The following is a 19,026-nucleotide window of genomic DNA, read 5'->3' on the forward strand; positions in this document are numbered from 1 at the left end:
TTGGGAAGGGTGTGGCCTGAAGGTTGCAGTTGCTGTCTCCATATGAGAGGCTTATGGTACTGGTCAGTTTTGAGTTCTGAGCTCAGACTTCTTGAAACTTAGTTGGCTACTCCCAGTGGAACACTGTGGGTGTGAGACCTGCCTTGCCAAGCGTGTGCGAGCTGGATGGGGCTTACTACCAAGCTGCTACTCCCCATTCTTCATATGGACTCTCCTTGTACAGAGGCAGAGACAGCTTCACTTCTCTCTGGAAAATTTCCCCAGTGGCCCAAGAACTGCCTTCCATTTCCCACAGGAGCCACTGCTTGTCCCACACATAGAGCGCCAGAGCATCACCTTACCTGACCTAGTTCCCACCTGACTTTGCTCAACCACCTACCCTGGTAGATTAACACAAATAACAGAAGAAACTTTTAGAAGCTCTATGGCTCCACCTATTTCCTGAGACACCAGAGTGCCTCCCATGGGTAAGATAAGGCAAGTCTAAATCTCACCACTACCACCAGAGCTGACAGTCTTTTGGAAGCACCATCTGCTGGCTGAAGGCCTACTGACAGTCCTTTACAGCATCTGCAGGGAGAATAACATAGCACCCAGGAAGGAGAAAAGTTGTGAGTGACCACAATTGTTACCATTGCTTGCATCACTCTGGCTAACCAGGAGGCCCTGGGTCTGTCCATGTGATGAGTTCATTACTACTACAACTGGCATTTGAGAAATCCAACACACAACACACTAGGACTATTTATAACCAAGGAATCTCTCAGAGTCTACATCACTCCCCTGCCATTCCCATCTGATCAGCTGCTGATACACACTGCTGTGAGACTTGAGGACAGATTACATCACTGGATCCATTGCAGACATTCCTGAGCACCAGCCTGGTGTGTGGCAGCCCCACGGGGTACCTAGACCCAGAGAAGAAGCAGCAGCATACACAGTAATCTGAATTTCAGGGACTCCTACTCTGAGGAAAGAGGAAGCGCACCACATCAAGACATTATTTTGGAGACAAAATAATCTAGATGGCCTTGAGTCCCAGAACATTCCACTTGTGGGAAGTTGTTTGGTGGTTTGTTTGTTTTTGTCTTTTTTTCCAGCAGAGGAACATGTGCATGCTAGGCTCAGTGAGGAAAGTCTGTAGCTATATCCCAACAATCAGGCAGCCTTGATGCTCAAGAAGCGTCTTGGAGAATGGAGACTTATTTTCCATCTCATACACTACTGCAGACACAATAGTACTGTGCTCAGAGCCAGGTTACTGAGGTGAGCGAGGACACCAGCCAGGACAGCTAAAGGAGTACTTGCATTACCACTTCCCCAACCACAGGCAGCACAGCTTGCAGCTCCAAAAAAGACCCCTTCCTTCTGCTAGAGGAGATTAGAGGAAAGAGGACTTTGTCTTGCATCTTGGATATCAGTTGAGCCACAGTAGGATAGGGCACAGGTCAGGGTCATGAGGTCGCCATTGTTGATGTAACCAACTTTTTTTTTTTTTAATTTTATAGGCTGATAGGCAGAAGGGACTTGTCTCAAATAAGACTTTGGACTTGGAGTTTTGAGTTATGCTGGAATCAGTTAAGACTTTGGGGGACTGTTGGGAAAGCATGGTTGGTTTTGAAATATATATAAAAGACACGAGATTTGGGAGGTGCCAGGAGCAGAATAATATGGTTTGGCTCTGTGTCCCCACCCAAACCTCATGTCAAATTATTATCCCCCCATATCGACACAGGGACCTGTAATTGCCATGTGTTGAAGAAGTTTACTTCATGCTATCCTCATGATAGTAAGTGAATTTTTAGGAGATCTGATGGTTTTAAAGTAGGAGGTTTTTTTTTCTGTGCACTCACTTCCCTCTCCTGCCACCTTGTGAAAAACAGTGCCTGCTTCTGTCTTGCCTTCCACCATGACTGTAAGTTACCTGAGGCCTCCCTAGTGATGCAGAACTGTGAATTAATTAAACATCTTTCCTTTGTAAACTACCCAGTGTGGGGTAGTGTCTTTACAACTGTGTAAAAATGGACTAATACAGGTTCCCTGAAATATTCTGAGTCCCTTTGGAGGCAAGAATCTCTTCATACCAGCATGGTATACTGATGAAGTACATCCTGACCTTCTAATGGGCTGACAAAGAATCTATACATACGCTTTATGTGCCAGCAACTCTATGTGCAGGATTTTGAGCCTCAGAATGGGCTTTCTAGTCTATCTAACATTTTTCTAAGCAAACTCAGTATCTCTCATCCACACTGGGATAGGTCCTAAATTGCTTTCTGTTACCCACCTGAGATAATGAGATGTTGTTAAATTAGGTGTGTGTGACCCAGAAACATCTATCTGGAGTGTCAGGAGAGGGTCTATCTGCTCACAAGAGTCTCTACAACATTTTCTAAGTCAGTTCAGAAGCTTATTGACTCACCTTTGCAGGCAATGTAACCATGAGAAAGGTCTCCAAAAATTCCTGACCTTCTGGAAATTTTTAAAGTCTCCACAGGTGTCCAGAGGTGACTGTAGCTGTACTGAAAGTCACTGCCTGGATAACTGGCCTGTTAAAGTAAATGAAAAATATGCTAAGCCCACTAAGGATACCCAGAAGCCATGGCATTCAGTTAATTTTTGTCTTTCTTGCAGATGGGAGAATACTGAGGATTGTGCCCTCCTACAGCCAGTGAAGGTTATGCCAGTGCCTAAATGTACCAGTCAAGAGGGGCCATGGGAGAGCAGATGGCAGAAGGGTAGCCAGGTCCTTTTGCTGGGGTTTACTGCTTGTCATGAGCTCTGCTGCTGGGTAGCATGTGTGATTTTTGACTCCTGCCATGTTTTCAAGAAGTCTTGCCCCATCAGCCAGCTGTCCTACCTCCTGAGAGCTGGTGCATGTTTGTTAGCATGGAGATGCAGAACAAGAGTCACTTTAGTATTTATTCATAGGCTGAGACACCTGAGATTTCCATAGAGTCCCCATGTGTGCACATGCCTACCTGCAGGTTGTTTTTCCTATTTTTCTGAATGTTAATCTTCGCCTTCTGGAACTCAATATTACCCCATGTGGCCAAATATGGGATAATTGTCAGGGGAAACTGCTCTTTAGGTCCCAAGTCCACAGGGTTAGTATTATTATCAATATTAAAATTATTAATTATGGATGTTAGATCATAATAATCATCATCATTCCTGTTAATGCTCATCAATATGTTTATTATTACTCTCATTAAGATGGTTTATTAATGTTATTATTCAGTAATAAATGTGTAGTTTCTCCATTCACTCAGTCAAACTGGAGTCTGACTCCAGATATGACTATGGATATGACTGCATATGACTATGAGGGCTGCCCTGCAGATATAGACATGAACAGCTGTCCCAGAGACAGCTCTTGCAGCCACCAATTGCTCTTTCATAGAATGAGTTCCTTACAGGAGAGAAGGACTGATCTCCATCATGTGGTTTCCTCAGAGTCTCATCAAGGGCTGGTGATACAGGAGCACTGCCTACCCCTCTTTCTCACGTGAGAGTCGTACATTCTCTGTTGTTATGGCTGAGATGGCTCCGTCTTGAACATATAACTTCCAGGTTGTAGAAGCAAAAAAGCAAAAGATGCATTGGATCTGCATAGGGAAGTGCAAGCCATCCAGCAACCTCAGGACATACTCAGAAACAAACACGTGGACCACATCGCCCAAGCTCAGCTGCAGGGCTCTCCGTTGGGCTAGGATGAGGACCTCTTCCACCAGCTCAACTGGAGTCCTATCCTTGGTCCCAGGACCACAAGGAGCATCTCTTTTTTTGGAATCACACTGCTCCATTCGAAGGACAGCCCTCAGTTCTCTGTCTTCAAAAGAGGCTGCAAATGGTGCTGATTGGGAGAGAGCCAAAAGCAGCATCATCCTCTACAATTTTAAAATAAAAATGTCTCCCAGAATGGGATATTATGCTGACTCTACCTAAAAGCACATTCCCTAGATGTTGCTTGTTGCCTGGAGTTTGAAGAGCATTGTCCAAACTTTGCCATTAAGAACTAGGAAACTTACCTAGGGTAATTGCAGGAGTAGGCCTAAATCCAGGTGTGAAGATCCTTGAACTGGGGGTGTTTCTGTACCTGTGAAGATTGCGGACTGGGAAAGGTAAGGCTCTGGTCCTACAAGACTCTCTAGAGGTTAAGGATGTGATCTGCAGAAAGACATGAACTAGCACAGGCCAACTGCAGAACATCTGCCCCCAAGAATCGTAAATGCCTTTTCACTCATCCTGCAGAATGCACTCTCTAAGGATTGTGTGGGATGTAACATTAATTTCTAGGCATGGGGATTGATCTTAAGAAAAAGCAGGGAAAGTGCCTTACCTGTCCTGGGACTCTGCTCCACTTGCCAACATTTGAGTGGATTCATTTGCGTGGTAGTCAAGCTACAGGAAATAAAGGGACCAGTCACTCTTCCACACAATGACACAGAGGTCAATTATCACAAGTCCAAATCTCCATTTGTCATCCAGCTCACATTCACGCGGTGGCACAAGTTCACATGCACTCGTGTCCAACTCCAAATAGTAGCTTCACATAGTATGTCAGCACTCTCCCACCCATCACCTCTTCTAGAAGGTCTTCCTCTGGATTGGAAATGGCCTGTGATAAAAGATAATGACCACAGGAAGCAGTTGTTTTTTAGGATCTGATCCACATGAGAAGGTAGGACATCTAATTTGGTCTGAGGACTTCAGCTATGCTAATATTTCAGGTAACTGACCCCTGTGTCTATAGAGTGCAATGAGAATGGAGTGAGAGATGATGAAAACTGTTTTGTTTCCTAGTGAGTATGAGGTAGAACCCTTACATCATGCTCTCAGTTGCCTGTTCTCTATACAGAGCCATCTCCCATTTAGAGAGAAGACATGGACTTTCAGTGGGAGCAAGCATGAGACATGCCCACTGGCAACTCCCAGAAACCCCCAAAACCTGGCCACATCATGAAGTTTCTACCGTGGGTCTCATGCCTCTCTTGGTATCTTGAATTCAGAACATTTAGTGTCATGGCAGGCCAGGGAACTTCCTTTGCCCTAGTTTGGCTCTCTGTCACACATTCACACACACACACACATACACACACACAAGTCACACACACTCACACATCAACCTACTGGCAAACCAAGGTAGAAACACACACACACACACACACACACACACATACCTGCTCAATCCAGGTCAATATCTCTGATGAACATCAATGCAAAAATGCTTAATAAAATACTAGCAAACAGAATCCAGCAGCACATCAAAAAGCTTATCTACCACAATCAAGTCAGCTGCATCTTTGGGATGAAAGGCTGGTTCAACATACACAAATCAATAAATGTAATTGATCATATAAACAGAACAAAAGACAAAAAACAGACAATTAATTCAATAGATGCAAAAATGCCTTTGATAAAATTCAGTGTCCCTTCATGTTAAAAACTCTCAATAAACTAGGTAATGATGGAACATATCTCAAAATAATAAGAGCTATTTATAACAAACCCACAGCCAACATCATATTGAATAGGCAAAAGCAGGAAACATTCCCTTTCAAAACTGGTACAAGACAAGGATGTCCTCTGTAACCACTTCTATTCAACATAGTATTGGAAGTTCTCATCACGGCTATCAGGCAAGAGAAAGAAATAAAGGTATTCAAACAGGAAGAGAGAAAGTCAAGTTGTCTCTGTTTGCAGATGACATGACTTTATATTTAGAAAACCCTATCATCTCAATTCAAAAACTTCTTGAACTGATAAGCAACTTCACCAAGGTCTCAAGATACTAAATCATTGTGCAAAAATCACAAGCATTCCTTTACACCAACAATAGTCAAGCAGAGAGCCAAATCAAGAATGAACTCCCATTCACAATTTCTACAAAGAAAATAAAATACCTAGGAATACAGCTAGGAGTACAGGGGATGTGAAGGACCTCTTCAAAGACAACTGCAAACCACTGCGCAAGGAAATAAGAGATGACACAACCGAATGGAAAAACATTCCATCCTCATGAATAGGAAGAATCAATATTGTGAAAATGGCCATACTGCCCAAACTAATTTATAGATTCAATGCTATACCCATCAAACTACCATTGACATTTTTCACAGATTAGAAAGAACTATTTTAAATTTCATATGGAATCAAAGAATACTCCGTATAGCCAAGACAATTGTAAGCAAAAATAACAAAGCTGGAGGCATTACGCTACCTAACTTTAAACCATACTAGAAGGCTACAGTAACCAAAGCAGCATGCTACTGCTGCCAAAACAGACATACAGACCAATGGAGCATAACAAAGACCTCAGAAATAACACCACACATCTACAACCATCTGATCTTTGACAAACCTGACGAAAACAGGCAAGGGAGAAAGGATCTCCTATTCAGTAAATGCTGCTGGGTAAACTGGCTTGCCATAGGCAGAAAACCAAAACTGGACCCCTTCCTTACACCTTATACAAAAATTAACTCAAGATGGATTAAAGACTTAATTGTAAAATCCAAAACCATAAAAACCCTAGAAGAAAACTTAGGCAGTACCATTCAGGACATAGGCATGGGCAAAGACTTCATGGCAAAAATGCCTAAAGCAATTGCAACAAAAGCCAAAATTGACAAATTGGATCTAATTAAACTAAAGACCTTCTGCACAGCAAAGAAACTATCATCAGCATGAAAAAGCAACCTACAGAATGGGAGAAAATTATTGCAATCTGCCCATCTGACAAAGGTCTAATAACCAAAGTTGACAAGGAACTTAAACATATTTACAAGCAGGTACGGGCGTGATGGCTCACAGCTGTAATCCTAGCACTTTGGGAGGCCGAGGCGGGTGGATCACGAGGTCAAGACATCAAGAGACCACGGTGAAACCCCGTCTCTTCTAAAAATACAAAAAATTAGCCGGGCGCGGTGGTGGGCGCCGGTAGTCCCAGCTACTCCGGAGGCTGAGACAGGAGAATGGCGTGAACCCGGGAGGCGGAGCTTGCAGTGAGCCAAGATCGCGCCACTGCACTTCAGCCTGGGTGACAGAGCGAGACTCCGTCTCAAAAACAAAACAAAACAAAACATATTTTTAAGCAAAGAAACAAACAATGCCAAACAACCCCATCAAAAGTGAGCAAAAGATATGAACAGAAACTTATCAAAAGAAGACATTTATGCAACTAAGAAATATATTTTTAAAAAGCTCAACAACACTTATCATCAGAGAAATGAAAATCAAAACTACAGTGAGATACCATCTCACACCCATCAGAATGGTGATTATTAAAAAGTTAAGAAACAACAGATGCTGGTGAGGCTGAGAAGAAAGAGGAACGCTTTTACACTGTTCGTGAAACTGTAAATTAGTTCAACCATTGTGGAAGACAGTATAGAGATTCCTCAAGGATCTAGAACCAGAAATACCATTAGACCCAGCAATCCCATTACTGGCTATATACCCGAAGGAATATAAATCATTCCACTCTAAAGACACATGCACATGTATGTTTATTGCAGCACTATATACAATGGCAAAGACATGAAACTAACCCAAATGCCCTTCAGTGCTAGACTGGATAAAGAAAATGTGGTACATATACACCATAAAATACTATGCAGTCATAAAAACGAATGAGATCATGTCTTTTGCAGGCACATGGATGAAGCTGGAAGCCATCATACTGAGGAAACTAACACAGGAACAAAAAAGACAACCACTGCATGTTCTCACTAATAAGTGAAAGTTGAACAATGAGAAAACAAGGACACAGTGAGGGGAACAACACAAAACATGGCCCGTTGGGGGCTGGGGGTGAGGGAAGGAAACTTACAGGATAAGTCAATAGGTGCAACGAACCACCATGGCAAAAGATACCTATATAACAAACCTGCACGTTCTGCACATGTATCCTGTATTTTTTAAATTTAAAAAGAGGAAATACATACATACACGCATACATACATACATACATACATGCATACATACATACATATGTACATACTTTTGAAAAACGTCTATACAGCCCGGATCTTCATTCCTGGTAAGCCAAGGAACCTGGAGAAACCCCAGAATTCTGTCCCTCTGAGAATGCGGGACAGGTTTACCTTCATCAGCATAATATTTTAGAACAAATGTGGTAACTGCAGGTTCTCCCCACAATGAGTAACTGAAAAATTGAGGCAGTATTTCAGATGCTACAAAACTGATGAAGTAATTCATCACACATTTGGGTTGTTTTTGCCTTTTCCTACTATGAAGAGTGCTAGTAGGAAGAATGGTGTACAAGTATCTGTTTGATTCCCTGCTTGTAGAATCCTTTGCTTGTTTGTGTGTTTGTTTGTTCCTTCTTGAGACAGGATGTCACTCCAGTCAGCCAGGCTTTTCCAGTGTGTAATTTTTGTTGTTTCCTTTTGTCAAGTTTTAGAAGTTTTTATTTTATTTCTATTGAATTTTAAGGCATTTTTAGATATGTATTAAATTAAAACATTATCTCACATGCCGTGTGTTACATTGCAATTATTTTCATCATTCCTTTAAGGAACAAAAGCTTTTAACATAGATATCTTCCAATTTGTCAAGCTTTTCTGATTTTGACTTTTTTAAAAATGCTGTCATATGCAAGAAACCCTTGAATTAAAAATGCCAAGAATATTTCCCTTTTCTTGCAGTAATAAGTTCGATGGATACCATCAAGTAGTCTCTGGGTTATAGCATGTTTTCTTGAAAGTGTTTCACAATCTATTTTGGGCATTGAGAATTTCATCAAACTTAAGTGAATGTTTCTACATTCACTATTGAAGGCAATAGTCCCATTTGATGCTTTATTATCTGCATATCTTGCTTCCACAAGACCATTTCATGCAAAGACTTGTCTTGTCCCCACTGCCAGATCATTAAAACATGATATGGAATTAACTGGCCAGAAATGGGAAGATTATCTCTGGAATGTCTATTTGACTCCATTGATCTCTCTGTCTTAATTAGGACACAGAATATGCTGTGTGAATTACATAACATTGCTGCAAATTCTCAAATCAGAAAGTGTAGTTCTAACTTCTTGTCGTTCAGTCGCTGAAAGAATGGTCTTATATCCCAGATGCACATGCTTGGAAGTACTTCTCAACACATACACACACATCCAGACACAAACACACAAATACACACATACACACAAACTGTTTAATATGCACACAATTGTTAACTAGCATTGTTTTACATGAAATAAGGCAAATGTTTAGCCACTATCCTAACCTGGTTCCACTCCTATCATATTTGCCCATAATACTGAGAAGTAAATGTCCTTCAGCGGTTCCATAATCACAATGTAAGCTGTGTCTATTAAATTCCCTGAGGAATGCAAGAGGATACAACCTAAGACAAAAAACTTAATTGAATGATGATATTTCATTGGTAAATACGGTAATTGATGGGTAAATGTAATGGTCTCAGTGGGTGGGCATAGGTTATATAAGGGGTGATGCAGCAAGATACTTAATTAACTAAAGGTGTTTGAAAGAAACTGAAACACAGGAGTGGGTGTATTCAACTAAAATAAAATTAGAAAGCCCTGAAATAAATCGCATTTTGGGTGTAAAAAAATGGCATTAGAGGAGATTCTGGGTCAATCATCCAGCTGTGAATGCTGCATCTTGGAAGCAGGATCCCTGTCCTGAAATGAGACTTGTTTATCAGTGGTGGTCTTTCAGTGGAAACGATTTTGAAGAATGGCCCCTTCCTTTTTTGTATTTGCTGATTAGATTTCATGCCAAATCTCAGATTTTAAACGCTATTTAAATGTTAACAGAATTCATTCAAATGGCAAAAAACCAACAGAATCTTTGATTTGGAATCATCACAGATCAATTTCTTGTCAGGTACAGTTATCAAAGTTGACCTCCCAGAGTGAAATAATTGTGGAGAATGGCCCCTTCCTTTTGTATATTTGCTGATTAGATTTCATGGTCCATTTCTCACTAGGTACAGTGATCAAAGTTGACCTACCCAAGAGTAGAGATGTCCAGGACAGAACTCAGGGCTCTGTAGAATCACAGTATCACAGAATCTTGGGTGCAATACTGCTCAAGCATATAAATGTGCTTATTTAGAGTGTCTCTGTGTGACATGTGTGTGAAGTATAGTGCGATGAGCATGACACGCAGACAGGTTATCAATTGGGCTCACCTCAAAATCAGTTATCAGCATTAAAGAACACCAGTGCCCAGGTCCCAGTTAAAGAGATAAGACCCTCCAGCATCTTGTGTGAAGCCATGGCATATGGATTTCTCATGCATCTGGGGATCATTCTCCCGAAAATGGTGGCTCCTTCCTCCCTGTCAAGCATCTTTATCAGCAGTGCTCATTTGTTCCTTCAGGACTCTGTCCATCAGGCATGGGAAGCCTTCTGATTAACCACACCTGGCACATGAAAAGACAAGGGAAAGAAACAAGGCCAAAGGTCACACTCCCCTCATTCTACCATCCTCCCTAAAATCATCCTGATTTCATGGGCCCTGAGGCCAGGGCCGTTTCTTTACATCTAAAGGCCTTGGCACCTGGCTTAAATTCTACTCTGTTTCTTACTGTCTGAAAAATTTTGAGAAAATCCTGAGAGCCAGGATCTTCATTCCTGGTAAGCCAAAAGGCCTGAAGACACACCCAAATTATTTCCCTCTTAGTTTAGGGAACAGGTCAAGAACGTTCATCAGCATGAAATTTTCCACCAAATGTGGTAACTGCGACTCCACCACACAATGCCTAACTGGAAATAGAGCTAACATCTCAGATCCTGAACAATCGATGCAAAAATCCATGAGATAAAAGGCTTGATTTTGCCTTTTCCCACTGAAACAAGTGCCAGTATTAACAATGGTATAAAAACCTCTGTTTAACTCCCTGCTTTTACATCTCTCTCTTTGTTTCTTCTTGAGACAGTGCCTCACTCCTGTCACCCGGGCTTTTTCGCTGTTTAATTGTGGTTGCTTGTTTTGTCAAATTTCGAAAGTGTTGTTTCATCTCTACCAAATGGTGATCCATTATCACATACGTATTAAAATATTATCTCCCATGCTGTGTGATACGTTGTTTTAATTTTCATCTTTTCTTTAATGAACCAAAGGTTTTATTTGAGAAAGCTTCTGATTTCTCAACTTTTTTTATTTCGTGTTTCCTTAAATTGCTGTCGTACGTCCAAAACCACTGAATATAGCATGTCATGACGATTTCTTTTTACTTGCAATCATAAATTCAGGGGATGTCATCAATTAGTATCACAGCAATTACAGGATTTCCTGAAAGCGTTTCACAGTCTACTTTGTGCATTAAGTATATCGTCAAACTTTAGTGCATGTTTCTACCACCTGATGATTTATTATTGGGGTATCTAGCTTCCGCAAGCCCATTTCATCCAACGACATGTCTTGTTCCAAACTGGGAAGTAATTTCATTCGGATATAGAATCAATAGGCTGAACATGGAAAGGTTATCGCTGAAAGGTCTATTTGATTCCACGGATCTCTCCTTTCTTGTTAAGGAAAAACATACACTGTGCTAATTACTATACTTCGTTGACCATTCTCAAGTCAGAAAGCCCACTTCTGACTTCTTATCCTTCAACCGCTGAAAGATTGATGGTATCAGCCAATGCACATGTTTGGAAGTACATCCCAGCACAATCACACAAACACAAACACACAAACACAGACACATACACCCACTAGCAAACACAAACACATACACACACTCACAAAGGCAGATGAACAAACACACACACACAAACATGTACACCGTCAATCCTACATAAAATAATCAGGAAACCAGAGTTCTGTCTATACAAGAGGGACAAATGAAGAGTGATGGGTGTGTCTAAGGATAAGCCCACACGTGGAAGACATTGAGTTTTGGAGTCAGCAGTCGCTGAACCTGTGGAGGGACTGTCTGTGTGTTTGTGTTTATGGCAGATGACATTCAGTGTGCATTTCTGAATGTGATATATTCAGGTGTATGTTTGCCTGTGACATTATTGCAGGGGACTGGGTATACTATTTTCTCTTGGAGTGTGTTTCATTCGTCAGTTGTTGGTGGGCATGGGAAGGTGAAATTTTGCTAATGTGGGAAATCTGTGGATCATTCTCACCGCCTTGAGTAGTAGAACAGGAATGAATTTGGAAGATAGGAAGGGTGTTCTTCCTTCTTACTCTGGCTTGCCATTTTAACATTGGTTATTGAAAGGACTTAAAGCACCCTACGAATTGTGCCCTTGATGGAACCCAAATAAGGCTGGAAATAGACAAAGTGACTTGCCAGTTTCACGGTGTCCATTTCCAATTAATTGAAATGGAAAATTTATTCACTGGCATGTAAGTCATTTGGAAGGAAGTCGTATTGATAATAAAGGAAATCAAACAAGGAGTGTTTGCATTCAATTAAAATAAAATCAGAAAGACCTGAAATAAATCTCATTTGGTGTATTTACAAATGGCATTTGGGGAGACTCCAGGTCATCCATTCCGCTGCGGAAGGTGGATGTCTGAAGCACAATCTCTGTCCTGCAATCAGACATATTTACTCGACGTGGTGTTTCAGTGGAAATGACTGTGGGAAACGGCCCCTTACTTCTCTGTATTTGCTGACTAGACTTCATGGTCCATTTCTCGTTAGGTGCAGTGATCAAAGTTAACCAAACCCGGAGGAAAGTTCTCCAGGGCACAACTCAGGGGTCCGTAGAACCACAGAATCTTGGGAGCAACCCTACTGCAACACAAAAAAGTGCACACGAAAAGGGTCGCTGTGTGACGTGTGTGAAAACTACATTGTGAGGAGCATGAATCACAGACAGGATATCGGTTGGGCTCACCTAAAATTCAGTTATGGGCATTAAAGGACAACAATCCCCAGGTTCAAACTCCAGGAATAAGACCCTCCAGCGTCTTGTGTGAAGCCACGGCGTCTGGATTCCTCATGCTTCTGGGGATCATTCTCCTGAAAATAGTGGCTCCTTTCCCGCTGTGGAGCATCTTTCTAAGCAGTGCTCCTTTCTTCACCCAGGACGCTTTACATCAGGCAAAGGAAACCGTCTGATTGAGCAAACCTGGCCCCAAGAAAAGACAAGGGAAAGAAATGGGGCCAAAGGTCACAGTCATCTCATTCCACCATCCTACTTGAAACCATCCCAATTTCATGGGCTCTGAGGCCAGGGCTGTGTCTTTACAACTCGGGGCCTCGGCACCGGGCCTAAATTCTGCCCTGTTTCTTACTGTCTAAGACATTTTGGGAAAATCCCTAGAGCCAGGATCTTCATTCCTGCTAAGCTAGGGAGCCTGCAGACACACCCAAATTAGGTCCCTCTTAGTTCAGGGAACATGTCCACTTTCATCATCATTCAAATTTGTACAAAATGTGCTAACTGCAATTCCACCACACAATGCGTGACCACAAGTGGAGGCAACATCTCAGATCCTGAACAATTGATGTAAGAATCCATGAGATACACGGCTTATTTTTGCCTTTTCCCACTGAAACGGGGGCCAGTGTTAACAATGTTAGACAATCCTCTGTTTCACTCCCTGTTTTTAAAAATCTCCGATGGTTTCTTCTTGAGACACGGCCTCACTCCCGCCACCCGGGCTTTTCTACGGGGTAGTTTTCCTTGTTTGCTTCTGTCAAATTTACAACTTTTTATTACATCCCTATCAATTCTTGATCCATTAGCACATAGCTATGAAAATATTATCACCCATGCTGTGAGATACGTTGTCGTTACGTTCATCATTTCTTTAATAAACCGAAGCTTTTAGTTGGGATACCTTCTGATTTCTCAAGTTTTTTCTTTCATGTTTTCTTAAACTGCCGTCGTACGTCCGAAACCACCGGCTATACATTCTCATGACTATTTCTCTTTTCTGGCAAACACAAATTTGGGGAATGTCATCGATTAGTCTCTCGGTGATTGCATGATTTCCCGAAAGTGTTTCACACTCTACTTTGTGCGCTGAGTATCTCCTCAAACTTCAGTGAATGTTTCTGCCACTTGATGCTTTATTATTTGGGAAGCTAGCTTCGGAAAGAGCATTTAATGCAAACACTTGTCTTGTTCCCCACTGGCAGGTAATTTCACTCGGATATAGAATCAATAGGCTGGACATGGAAAGATTATCGCTGGAAGGTCTATTTGATTCCACGGATCTCTCCTTTTTTATGAAGGAAAAAATACGCGGTGCTAATTACTAGACTTCATTGACTATTCTCAAGTCAGAAAGCGCACTTCTGACTTCTTGTCCTTCAATCGCTGAAAGGAGGATGGTATCTGCCAAAAGCACGTACGTGGAAGTACATCCCAGCACAAACACACACACACACACACACGCACACACACAAACACACACACACGCACACACAGAGTTTCACAGGTAAAGATTTCTTCCCTGACATTGCTTTACCTATAATAAGGCAACTGTGTGGCCACTGTCCTAACCCGCTTACACTCATATTATATGTGCCTATCATCCTGAGGAGTAATTGGATTCAGGTGTTCTAGAAATCATGATGTGGGCTGTGTCTGTTGAATTCCCAGGAATGCAGGGGGACACACCCTGTGACTCATTCCTTAATTGAGTGCTGATATTTGATTGGTTTATCGTGAACCGGATGGGTGGGTGGGGTGTTCGGGGCTGGTGGAGATGAGTTATTTAAGGGCTGATGCGGCCAGAGGGCTCGTCGTTTGAAGACTCTCTCGGAAGAGATAGCGTCTCTCTGCAACCTGCGGTCCCAGCAGAGAAACCCTGTGATCCCTGTTCCAGGCGACATGGAGCACGACTCACTCTACTCGGGGGGTGAGTGGCACTTCAACCGCTTTTCAAAACTCACATCTTCTCGGCCACATGCAGCTTTTGCTGAAATCCAGCGGACTTCTCTCCCTGAGAAGTCACCACTCTCATCTGAGACCCGTGTCCACCCCTGTGATGATTTGGCTCCTGTGGCAAGACAGCTTGCTCCCAGGGAGAAGCTTCCTCTGAGTAGCAGGGGACCTGCTGCGGTGGGGGCTGGGCTCCAGAATATGGGAAATACCTGCTACGTGAATGCTTCCCTGCAGTGCCTGACATACACACCGCCCCTTGCCAACTACATGCTGTCCCGGGAGCACTCTCAAACTTGTCATCGTCACAAGTGCTGCATGCTCTGTACTATGCAAGCTCACATCACACGGGCCCTCCACCGTCCGGGCCATGTCATCCAGCCCTCACAGGCATTGGCTGCTGGCTTCCATAGAGGCAAGCAGGAAGATGCCCATGAATTTCTCATGTTCACTGTGGATGCCATGAAAAAGGCATGCCTTCCCGGGCACAAGCAGGTAGATCCTCACTCTAAGGACACCACCCTCATCCACCAAATATTTGGAGGGTACTGGAGATCTCAAATCAAGTGTCTCCACTGCCAGGGCATTTCAGACACCTTTGACCCTTACCTGGACATCGCCCTGGATATCCAGGCAGCTCAGAGTGTGAAGCAAGCTTTGGAACAGTTGGTGAAGCCCGAAGAACTCAATGGAGAGAATGCCTATCATTGTGGTCTTTGTCTCCAGAAGGCGCCTGCCTCCAAGACGTTAACTTTACACACTTCTGCCAAGGTCCTCATCCTCGTATTGAAGAGATTCTCCGATGTCACGGGCAACAAACTTGCCAAGAATGTGCAATATCCTGAGTGCCTTGACATGCAGCCATACATGTCTCAGCACAACACAGGACCTCTTGTCTATGTCCTCTACGCTGTGCTGGTCCACGCTGGGTGGAGTTGTCACAACGGACATTACTTCTCTTATGTCAAAGCTCAAGAAGGCCAGTGGTATAAAATGGATGATGCCGAGGTCACTGCTTCTGGCATCACTTCTGTCCTGAGTCAACAGGCCTATGTCCTCTTTTATATCCAGAAGAGTGAATTGGAAAGACACAGTGAGGGTGTGTCAAGAGGCAGGGAACCAAGAGCCCTTGGCCCTGCAGAAACAGACAGGCGAGCAACGCAAGGAGAGCTCAACAGAGACCCCTGCCTCCAGGCACCCGAGTTGGACGAGCACTCGGTGGAAAGAGACACTCAGGAAAGCACCTTAGACCACTGGAAATTCCTCCAAGAGCAAAACAAAACGAAGCCTGAGTTCAACGTCAGAAAAGTCGAAGGTACCCTGCCTCCCAACGTAGTTGTGATTCATCAATCAAAATACAAGTGTGGCACCAAAAACCATCATCCTGAACAGCAAAGCTCCCTGCTAAACCTCTCTTCGACGAACCCGACAGATCAGGAATCCATCAACACTGGCACACTCGCTTCTCGGCAAGGGAGGACCAGGAGATCCAAAGGGAAGAACAAACACAGCAGCAGGGCTCTGCTTCTGTGCCAGTGATCTCAGTGGAAGTGCTGACCCACACGTAGGGGTGCACACACACACACACACACACACACACCCGGGCGCACACACACAGACACACACACACACAAATACAAGCACAAGCGCGCACGGAATCACACAGGCACCCACACAAACACCTACACCGTCAGTCCTACACAAAGCAATGAGGAGCCCAAGTATCTGCCTGTACAACGGGGACAACTGGATAGTGATGGCTGCGTCTCAGGATGAGCCCACACATGGGAAACATCAAGTTTTGGGGTCGTGAGTCTTCCCAACCTGTGGAGGGCCTCTCCGTGTGTTTGCGTTCACGGTAGATGACATTCAGTGTGCATTTCTAAACATGACATATTGACGTGTGGGTTTGCCTGTCAGGTTATTGCAGGGGACTGGGTTTACTATTTTCTCTTCGGGTGTGTTCCATCCGTCAGCTGTTGGTCGGCAGGATGAAGGTGAAATTATGCTAATGCGGGACATCTGTGGATCATTCTCGCCACCTTGAATAGTGGAAACTGGAATGCATTTGGAAGACAGGAAGGGTGTTCTTCGTTGGTACCCTGGCTCGCCGTTTTTACGTTGGTTTTTGAATGGACCTCAGGCGCCCTAGGACTTGTGCTCTCGGTGGAACCCACATAACGCCGGAAACTCACAGACCGACTTGCCTGTTTCACGGTGTCCACTTCCAACGAATTGAAATGAAAAATTTTCCCACGGGCATGTAAGTCGTTTGGAAGGAAGTCGTAGGGATAACAAAGGAAATCAAACACAGGAGTGTGTGTATTCAACTAAAACCACATCAGAAAGCCCTGAAGTAAATCTCATTTGGTGTGTTTACAAATGGCATTTGGGGAGATTGCAGGTCAGGCGTCCAGCTGCGAAAGCTGCATCTCTGAAGCACAGTCCCTGTCCTGTCATCAGACTTCTTTATCCGACGTGGTGTTTCAGTGGAAATGATTGCGGGAAATGGCCCCTTCCTTTTCTGTATTTGCTGATGAGATTTCACGGTCCCTTTCTCGTTAGGTGCAGTGACCAAAGTTGACCAACCCCTGAGGAAAGTTGTCCAGGGCACAACTCAGGGCTCCGTAGAACCACAGAATCTTGGGGGCAACCCTGCTCGAGCACCCAAGTGCGCATACCAACAGGGTCTCTGTGTGACGTTGTGTGAAAACTACAGTGTGATGAGCATGATTCGCAGACAGGTTATCGATTGGGATCACCTCTAAATCAGTTACGAGCATTAAAGGACACCGATGCCCAGGTCCCGCCTCCAGGAAGAAGACCCTCCAGCGTTTTGTGTGAAGCCACGGCATCTGGATTCCTCATGCTTCTGGGGATCATTCTCCTGGAAATGGTGGCTCCTTTCTCCCTGTGGAGCGTCTTTCTAAGCAGTGCTCCTTTCTTCCCCCAGGACGCTTTACGTCTGGCACGGGAAGCCTTCTGATTGAGCACGCCTGGCCTCATGAAAAGACAAGGGAAAGAAACGGGGCCAAAGGTCACAGTCCTCTCATTCCACCATCCTCCTTGAAACCATCCCAATTTCACGGGCCCAGAGGCCAGGGCTGTGTGTTTACACCTCGAGGCCTCGGCACCGGGCCTAAATTCTGCCCCGTTTCTTCCTGTCTAACACATTTTGGGAAAATCCCTAGAGCCAGGATCTTCATTCCTGCTAAGCTAGGGAGCCTGCAGACACACCCAAATTCTGTCCCTCTTAGTTCAGGGAACATGTCCACTTTCATCATCATTCAAATTTGCACCAAATGTGCTAACTGCAATTCCACCACACAATGAGTGACCACAAGTGGAGGCAACATCTCAGATCCTGAACAATTGACGCAAGAATCCATGAGATACACGGCTTATTTTTGCCTTTTCCCACTGAAACGGGGGCCAGTGTTAACAATGTTAGACAATCCTCTGTTTCACTCCCTGTTTTTAAATGTCTCCGATGGTTTCTTCTTGAGACACGGCCTCACTCCCGCCACCCGGGCTTTTCTACGGGGTAGTTTTCCTTGTTTGCTTCTGTCAAATTTACAACTTTTTATTTCATCCCTATCAATTGTTGATCCATTAGCACATAGCTATGAAAATATTATCACCCATGCTGTGAGATACGTTGTTGTTATGTTCATCATTTCTTTAATAAACCGAAGCTTTTAGTTGGGATACCTTCTGATTTCTCAAGTTTTTTCTTTCATGTTTTCTTAAACTGCCGTCGTACGTCCGAAACCACCGGCTATACATTCTCATGACTATTTTTCTTTTCTGGCAAACACAAATTTGGGGAATGTCATCGATTAGTCTCTCGGTGATTGCATGATTTCCCGAAAGTGTTTCACACTCTACATTGTGCGCTGAGTATCTCCTCAAACTTCAGTGCAGGTTTCTACCACTTGATGCTTTATTATTTGGGAAGCTAGCTTCGGCAAGAGCATTTCATGCAAAGACTTGCCTTGTTCCCCACTGGCAGGTAATTTCACTCGGATATAGAATCACTAGGCTGGACATGGAAAGATTATCGCTGGAAGGTCTATTTGATTCCACGTATCTCTCCTTTTTTATGAAGGAAAAAATACGCGATGCTAATTACTAGACTTCATTGACTATTCTCAAGTCAGAAAGCGCACTTC

General features: G+C 43.5%; 2 protein-coding genes across 2 annotated transcripts in view; one reads left to right on the top strand and one right to left on the bottom strand.

Moving 5' to 3' along the window:
- LOC129487373 (beta-defensin 103A) overlaps nucleotides 1-19,026 on the bottom strand; it is a 215,737-nt gene that overhangs the window by 41,751 nt on the left and 154,960 nt on the right. Inside the window, exons 2-3 of the mRNA XM_063637892.1 lie at nucleotides 4,343-4,404; nucleotides 4,032-4,099 (exon numbers count right to left, since the gene is read on the bottom strand). The gene's annotated coding sequence lies outside the window, so the exon portion shown is untranslated. The remainder of the gene's footprint in view (nucleotides 1-4,031; nucleotides 4,100-4,342; nucleotides 4,405-19,026) is intronic.
- Nucleotides 14,679-18,944, top strand: LOC134736386 (ubiquitin carboxyl-terminal hydrolase 17-like protein 11). The gene has a single exon (XM_063637746.1). It carries the CDS (start codon nucleotides 14,804-14,806, stop codon nucleotides 16,391-16,393), a length of 1,590 nt encoding a protein of 529 aa, XP_063493816.1. The 5' UTR covers nucleotides 14,679-14,803; the 3' UTR covers nucleotides 16,394-18,944.

Source organism: Symphalangus syndactylus, chromosome 1 (assembly GCF_028878055.3).
Source record: "Symphalangus syndactylus isolate Jambi chromosome 1, NHGRI_mSymSyn1-v2.1_pri, whole genome shotgun sequence".
Classification (NCBI taxonomy): Eukaryota; Metazoa; Chordata; class Mammalia; order Primates; family Hylobatidae; genus Symphalangus; species Symphalangus syndactylus.

What these genes read in the sequence shown, in the direction of transcription:
- LOC134736386 (XM_063637746.1), top strand. Translation starts at nt 14,804, where the DNA reads ATGGAGCACGACTCACTCTACTCGGGGGGTGAGTGGCACTTCAACCGC.